Here is a 7982-nt window from a genome sequence, read left to right on the forward strand (position 1 = left end):
AGTATTTGAAAGGGTGTGGTTGTCGAGGATGTTGAGGCGAACGGTCTGATTTGACCAAGCGGAGGGCTGCGACAGCTTTTATGCCCCAGAGGTCGGCAGGGGGATTGAGGTCCCTCTACCCTCCAGAATCAACCCTATTAACCCTCTCATCTCGAATTGCCTCCCTTTCATCCACTACCGGTGGAAAGAGTAGGATGTTTGGTCGAATTCGGGTCCTCGGTGAAAGTCAAGCAGCTATCGAGGTCAGAAAGTTTACGACCTTTCATACAAGCTGAGCTTGGACGCCGAAGTTCAGTCCATGAAATGCTTATATGAAGCGCTTCGCCGAATCCGTTCGCCTACGCTCTCTGCATGTCAAAAAGGCGGTTGGGCCGTCTGCAGTACGGGACGGCAAGTTTGGTAGCGCGCACGCTTGAGCACTCCACTCAGATCTGCCGTGTCTGAATGTACGCCGGGTTCTCGCTCCTTTGACTTAGCGATGTCGAGTCATTTGCAAATGAAAACGCTGGCTGATATAAGCCTTCGCACGGACATTTTAGCGTGTACGGGGAGATTCAAAGACATCTCCAAATGTCCGATTGAGGAGTGCACGGAGTCGACTTTCTCCGCTCCCGTTTCGAGAAGCAGAGATAAGCCCCAAACAACCCGTACGGTACGAGAGTACTTTTTAGAGAGGCGAGTCTTCTGCTCGAGATGTCCATCCAGAGTCCATAAATTAGTTACTCGGAAAGTCCTGCTCGACCGCCAGCACGTCAAGATGCGTATCATGATACAAAGCTCGAGTGAGAGTCTCACGACACTGCCACTAGAAGAGAGCTTCTTAGAAAATTGGTCCATTCAAGACATGCTAAGATATCTCAACGGGTCTCCGTAGCACGACCCTCATGAGGCACATATCTCGAGATGTATCCTCAATCCCCCCCTCCACTCTTCCCGATCTTCCACGCATCCTTCTGTAATCGCTCCAAAAGCTTAACCGTCGGCCTAGTCCACCCGAAAAATACCAACGCTCCAAGCACCGCACACAACGAACTCATCACATAATACCCATCCCTTTCCACAACCACGCTACCCCCTATCTCCCTACACTCATCCTTTCCCAACTGACTCGTCGCCGAATGCGCAATCGCCGTCGGTACACCTCCAACAACGCAAGACGCAACCGTAAAGTAGTCAATACCGCGCAATACGAAGAACCGCGGCCAAGTACCACCGAGATTTGACAGCGTATTGAGCAGCGTCATGTACGTCCCTCCAATCCGCGGATCCGCGATACCGGTGTGGAAAGCGCAGATACTCACCATTTGTACCGTACTCATGAACTGCGTGACAACATGTCCGGCCATCACGGCGAGGAAGTATCCGTACCCGACTCCACCGCTCGGGAACCCGCTCACCACGAGCATCGCCAAGACCGCTGATCCCAAGCGACCGATGAATCCGTACATCCAGGGTTTGAGTGGAGCTGGGCCTTGTGACCATCGCGCGGCGAGGTATCCGAACATAACCTCGAACGGGAAATCGATGAGTGCCGTCAACGCCAAATCCGACGCCGCAAATCCACGCTCGAGGAGTTTGAGGTTCGTCGCGGCTTCGTTGGGTGAGAACGCAAACTTGCTCAGTAGATGAACGACAAGGAGTTGTTGAATATGCGGTAATCGCAGGACCGCCCACATACTCCCATACGCACTAACCACCCCACCCTTCCCCGTCTCATCCTTCCCATCTGGCTCCGGATCCTCCGATTTCCCCCATACGAGCCAAGCCGTGACCAACAAATACACGACCCCCCAAAACGTGAGATACCGACCCAGTGACACGAACCCAGCCGTCCCCGGCACATCCCTCCAGTATTTATTCGCAAGATCCGGCGAATTCAACGCCAAAAAGACGGTAAAACTGGTGAAATATCCAGCCGTCAAACCAACCGTCTGCGCGGTACTCGCATAACTCAAATTCTCTCTACTCAACAACGTCAACGCCCACCCATCCACCGCAATATCCTGTGTCGCACACAAGAAAATCAGGGAAAAGAACGCAGCTGTCAACACCCCCAGCATATTCTCCGCGTCCTCGAGCCAGGATTCGACGCGCGTACCGAGGAGGAGAAGGGTGACGCCGACGAGAGTCTGCATGGGTACGATCCAGGATTTGCGACGGCCGTAGGTGGGGGAGTAGATTGCATCCACGATTGGGGACCAGAAGAGTTTGAGGGAGTAAGGGTACGAGGCGAGCGTAAACAACCCCACTTGCGAATAACTCAGTTTCGACTTTAAGATGAATGGAACGGACCCAAACGCCAATCCAAGCGGAATGCCCTGTAGCAAATCTAATCACAGACTTTCAATCAGTATGCGCGTACAGAAGAGTGAGAGTGAGACATACACAGCGCGACCAATAACGCAATACTCTGCCTATCCCGCTGGCTCAACCGCCCTTTAGTCTTACTCGCCGGTTTCCATCTATCGTCATCTCTCTTGTCCGCGTCTGCGCCAGTAAAGTCATGTAGTGGTAACTCCTCTTCTTTCTCGATCCTTTGTTTCAGGCCGACGTCTCCGCTGTTTGGGGCGATGTTCATCGCGGTGCTTAAGTCTTGCAATTGCTGAAAAGAACGGAACGAACGTCGCGGGACCGTACGTTTATTTGTTTTGGTACACGTTGCTCGTACGCGGGTCGCCGCGGTCGGTCCCTTGGCGTTGCGCGGCCGGGACGTCAAAGTATGATAAAACAAATTGAATCTCATAAGTCCCTATAATCATACACCCGCTTCACTCCAAAACCGCGCGCAACTCCCTCAAACAGCCCTCCGCAAACCCGACCATATTGCCGCTCCTCTCCACGCCCCCCGTCTCAAAGTCCACACTCCTCAACACCTGGCCCCCTGGTCCCACGATTGCCATCGCGCAATACCCCGGTTGACGATTTTTCTTGGGTGCGAGGGAGGAGACGCCGGAGGGGGTTGGACCTGCGGTGCCGGATTCGGCGAGGATGTATGTTGGTGGGGTGGGGAGGGTGAGGCGGAGGTGGGAGGCGAGACGTTCGCAGATTGTAGGGGTTGGGCCGCTGTCGAACGCGTTTCAGTCAGTGGTAGGGTGGAAGGGGAGGGGGAGAGGACGACGTACTCGTAGGTTTTGAGATCGTCTTCTGTCCACCCACCGAATGCGATACGTGACTCAAGCGTATACAACTATCCCAGATCAGCCCCCAGCACCTCGAGCTTACATGGTCGACATACCGTAACCCCACCCTTATAATAGGCACTAGCGCCCGGCACACTCAACAAGGTACTCGAAATCAACCCTCCACACGCCTGTACACATGCAGTCGCATCAGCAGTTGAAGGTCATAAGAGCGGGAAGGCGGATCTGTGTACCGTTTCGACTATGGCGATGGTTTCCTTGCGGGCTTTGAGGATGGATGCGATTTCGGCAGCGAGGGAGGTTAAGGAGGGGGGAGGGAATGTCATGTTGTTGTGTTGGTGATCAATGACATCAGTTGACTTGGTTAAGCTGTAGGGGGTGACACAGGTACAGGGGTATCTTCCCACGGCCCTCCGTGGAAAACGCGGAAGTAGGCGCCGTTTGTATGGTAATCTCCCACTTTGACATTTCCTCCCCGGAAAAGGCGCAACAGGGAGACTGGCAGCCTGGTAGAGTAGACTGGTAGACCAATTGACTTGGTTAAGTTGTAGACTCGTAGAGTAGACACCTCCGTAAACACCACTTCTCTCGTTGGATGACTTTGAATACACAACGCGATGATCCGTCGTCGGCAGCTGGAACTGCTGGAGCTGCTCCCGTCTCTGCCTCTGCCTCTGCCTCTGCCTCTCACCTCCCGGAGCAACGCCTTCGAGTCGCCAAGGCCTGTGAATCCTGTCGTCAGCGTCGAGTCAAATGTTCCGGAGACCGCCCCGCCTGCCAACATTGTCGTACCTACGGCTTTGAGGTATGTCGTGTCGCAATCGCTCACGTCGATGAACCCGCGCTGATCACGGTAACAAACAGTGCAAATACGAACTCAGTCGCAAACGGAACCGAGCTCAAGAGTACGCCGAAGCCCCAGGAGGCCTGCCGACAGTAAGCTAACATGTTTGCACGCAGTGAAAACACCGAACTGCGACAAATCAACACGACCTACCAACAACTCCTTCGCAACATCCTCCCTCACCTCCCGCAAGGTCCCGCTGCTGCGGTGACTGAAGTTCTCCGGAAGGTCAACGCGCTCGAGCCCCCGTCCAATTCGTCCGCTGATAACCCGTTTGATGCGGATGCGGACGAGGTATCGTCGCTACATGATTTGGATGAGATCGAGGAGGACTTCAACACGGTCGACCTCAACCGTCCCGAGGGGTTCATCGGACATGCCACAGACGTCGCATTCGTGCGCTCCATCATCCACAAACTCAACGAAAAACGCACGCAAGACCCCTCCTCAACATCCTACCACCCCGACGTCCACACAACCTTCCACCTCGACGACATAAAACCAGGTCCGGACCCCTCCACCGTCGACACATCCATCCTTCCCTCCCGCCACCTCGCAGATATCTTCCTAGACCGATACTGGGGCTGTGCGCATATCGTTTTCCCATTCCTCGATCGCCGGCAGTTCATGGAGAGGTATGAGACGTTTTGGGATGAACCCACCGCACTACCGGGAGAGGTCGATACCTTCCGCGCCTTGGTTAATATCGTGTTGGCGATTGGCGCGTATCACGTTTGGAGGTCGGGGCCGATGGGGGAGGGGGTGCCCAGAGTAGGGGGGGTGGATGAGGGACCGAAGGTTCATGAAGAGTTGTATGCGCGGGCGCAGCTTTGTGCTGGGGATTTGGAGGAGGTGCGCGGGTTGATGCATATCCAGTACGTCCTTCTGTGTGCTTTGTACTTGACCGGGATGGACCGTCCCAATCGCGCTTGGAACACGATCGGGCTCGCTGTCCGTCTCGCGTACGGCATCGGACTCAATCTGAAGAATGAGGCGATGAAAGGGGTGACGGAAGTGCAGAAAGAAACGAGGAATAGGACGTGGTGGTCGATTTACTGTCTCGAGCTGGAGTTGTCGCATATGTTGTCTCGACCACCTTGTATCTCCGACGCTGACGTCTTCGCTACCCTCCCCCGCGAGATTGACGAGTATCTTCACGAAGACGGTAACATCGGGGAACAGCCATCTGGTCAGATGAGTTATGTCTCCTTCTTGTTGTGCGAGACGCGGTATGTCCGTATGGTAACCAACGCGACCCGGAAGTTGTACTCGGTTCAGGCATCACATATGCCGTGGAATATCATCCAGCAAAACATCATGGACGCCGAACGCGAGATGAAACAATGGAAATTCTCACTCCCCGATATCCTCAAATTCGACGTCCCAGGCTCCTCAACCGCCTACGGCGCCGGCCGTAGCCAGTCCCACTCTTCCCACGACATCCCCCGCCGCAGCCGTCCCGACATCGAAACTGCCATGTTGAGATTCTACTCACCGACCTTCAAACGCCTCCGATATGTGTTGGAACTCCAATACCATAATGCCAGGATTTGGGTCATGCGGGTTTGCCTCTCTGCGTGTTCACCACGATCTGGAAAGACGCATTCTCAGGATCCACGGTTCGATGTTGACGCGTACGCTGTGCGGGCGTGTATCGATTCTGCGATCGCTACTATTTCGGCGATCGAGTCGCATCATGCTGCGGCGTTTGCGGAGGGTGGGGCGGGTGGTGTGATTCCTGAACGCGAGGCGGAGAGTGCGGCGAGTCTTGTTATGACGAGTTCGGCATGGTGGGTAATCTGTTTCTACATCATGTCCGCAGCAATCGTCCTCGTGGCCGCGCTCGTCCTCGACCCGGACCGCGAACGGAAAGAGGAGCTGGAGGCGTGTTTGGAGAAGTGTATCAGGCTGTATGCACGGATCGGACGGACGCAGGAGAGTGCGAGGAGGTGTTTGATGATTGTGCTGGATCTTAGGAGGGCGATTGCGGAGGGGGGGTTGAGGGAGGGAGTGAGCGCGGATGCATTGGCGGTGAGGGCGAGGGAGAATGAGAGGGATGAGGGACCGGAAGGCGGCACGGGGGGGTTTGCGCGACCGGCTTCGCCGGCGAGGAGTAAGAAGGTGCAGAGGAGTGACCTGGGGAGTGTCGAACAACCAACCTGGCCTTCCCGTACACCATACGGCACCGCCGCTGGGCACGAGCATGGACGAAGCGACCCGAACTTGTCCTCGTCCCACTCCAACGTCTACTCCGAACCGCGTCCGGGCATGCCTTCACATGGGATCGACTCCTCTGCCTCCGCAACCACCGCCTCAGCACCCATCACGCCGCGATACACCCCCTCCCAACGTTCAAATCCATTCCAACTGGATTCAAACCTTCTTACCACCGCCGGCGCCGCCGGCACCAGCACGCCCGCATTTCCGGGCCACCACCACCTGCCCCCACCGATTGCCCAAGTGCCATTGAGTCCAGGCCGGATCCAACCAAGCCTCATCCCGACTCTGCCTCCATACTCGAGTATTCACCATCGCGGCGCTCCCATGGCGAGTCCCCACCTAGGAGGAAGGGGAGGAGGCGCTCTGCAGCGCGTGGTGCCGGATGTGTTGCAGTCACCCACGAGCCCCGGCTTCGATCCCGGATATGGACATGGGGGGCTATCGTGGCAGGCGGCGGGGTCTGGGATGTATCCTGGGACGTATCCGTTTCAAAATCAGAACCCGTACGCACCAGCACCATATCCCACCACCAGTCAGGGGTACGGGCCTCAGGGGATGAATATGGGCATGGGCATGGGCATGGGAATGGGTAACCCGGCCTGGACCGGCCAAGTGCAGTGGGCGCCCCCGGCACCCTCCTCCCATGGCATGGGTCAAAACCAACACTCCCAGTCTCCCGTACCATCTCAATCCCAAGCCTTCGCGAACCTAAACGTCAACCTTAACCTCACTCCCACCATGTCAGTTGCTGGACAGAGTAGTCCAGGAGAGGGGGTATCGGTGCAGGGAACGGAGAGTATGGGGAGTAAGACGAGTGGTGGTACGACGATGAGTAGTACCAGTGCGACGATGATGCAGAGCGCGGGGAGTGCTGAAACGATTCGACCGAGTGCGACTGCGAGGCGGGAGGATCGGGGGCGTGGAAGTGGAAGTGGGTGGAGGCCCGGACACGGGCACGGGCGTGGGGGGTCGATGTGACGTCAACGTGGATCCGGAGTTTAAGGTGATCACCGCATGGTTGAAGCTGGTTAGGAATCGGTCATTACAGGAAGTCGTCGTTCACGTTCGGGGCGGAAAGTACAGTCGGGGTTTGGGCAAGCACGATCATGATACACGGATGAGCTGGTGCTTGGAGTTCCGGATTCACTTCAACACTCATTTATGATTATACATGTCTCGAATACCATTCCATTTTGAATCGTTCGTTGAGCTTCCAGAGTTGACCGCCCCGTTGGGTACGTCGTCGGGTTCCTGCCGGCGCCCGCAGCTGTCGGTGGGTCGCGGAAGCGTGCGAATCCAGTCATCAACGCAACCTCGAAGCCCTATTACTGGTACCTCGCCAGGCCATGCCATGGCCCGTCCGTTTTGGGCGCTACTAACCCTCTTGTGGAAACGATCGGCGGATGCGGAGACGGGCCATGCCCTCAAGGCGGGCCTTACCAAGATGCAGCCCCGTTTTGACGTTCTTTTGGTGCCCAATCCGGTAATTTAGCCCTGCCCAGGCGCGCGGCGTACGTTGAGGGTGAGTAGGCTAGAACAGGACAAGAGCCAGAACAGTAGTATTGGGTTAGGGTTAGGGTCAGGGCCAGGGCCAGGGCCAGGGCCAGGGTTAGGGCCAGGGCCAGGGCCAGGGCCAGGGCCAGGGCCAGGGTTAGGGCCAGGGTTAGGGTTAGGGTTAGGGTTAGGGTTAGGGTTAGGGTTAGGGTTAGGGTTAGGGTTAGGGTTAGGGTTAGGGTTAGGGTTAGGGTTAGGGTTAGGGTTAGGGTTAGGGTTAGGGT

General features: G+C 56.3%; 4 protein-coding genes across 4 annotated transcripts; 2 read left to right on the forward strand and 2 right to left on the reverse strand.

Moving 5' to 3' along the window:
* Positions 1-911: 911 nt before the first annotated feature.
* Positions 912-2712, reverse strand: SAICODRAFT_73385 (uncharacterized protein; the record flags this gene model as incomplete). Its single annotated transcript, XM_019170851.1, has 2 exons — positions 2386-2712; positions 912-2329 (listed from the first exon to the last, which is right to left on the reverse strand). The coding sequence occupies exons 1-2, from the start codon at positions 2576-2578 to the stop codon at positions 912-914; spliced, it is 1611 nt and encodes a 536-aa protein (XP_019021733.1). The 5' UTR covers positions 2579-2712.
* Positions 2713-2768: 56 nt separating this feature from the next.
* Positions 2769-3466, reverse strand: SAICODRAFT_61499 (uncharacterized protein; the record flags this gene model as incomplete). The annotated part of the gene is made up of 4 exons (XM_019169846.1): positions 2769-3063; positions 3123-3187; positions 3236-3310; positions 3374-3466. The coding sequence occupies 4 exons, from the start codon at positions 3464-3466 to the stop codon at positions 2769-2771; spliced, it is 528 nt and encodes a 175-aa protein (XP_019021734.1).
* A 1025-nt stretch (positions 3467-4491) lies between these two features.
* On the forward strand, positions 4492-5049 carry SAICODRAFT_40025 (uncharacterized protein; the record flags this gene model as incomplete). The annotated part of the gene is made up of 1 exon (XM_019168629.1): positions 4492-5049. A coding segment is annotated over one exon (558 nt), but the record flags the coding sequence as incomplete, so codon positions are not given.
* Positions 5050-5951: 902 nt separating this feature from the next.
* On the forward strand, positions 5952-7351 carry SAICODRAFT_31890 (uncharacterized protein). The gene has a single exon (XM_019168042.1). The coding sequence runs from the start codon at positions 6253-6255 to the stop codon at positions 7180-7182; it is 930 nt and encodes a 309-aa protein (XP_019021736.1). The 5' UTR covers positions 5952-6252; the 3' UTR covers positions 7183-7351.
* Positions 7352-7982: the final 631 nt, after the last annotated feature.

Source organism: Saitoella complicata (assembly GCF_001661265.1).
Source record: "Saitoella complicata NRRL Y-17804 unplaced genomic scaffold SAICOscaffold_25, whole genome shotgun sequence".
Classification (NCBI taxonomy): domain Eukaryota; kingdom Fungi; phylum Ascomycota; class Saitoellomycetes; order Saitoellales; family Saitoellaceae; genus Saitoella; species Saitoella complicata.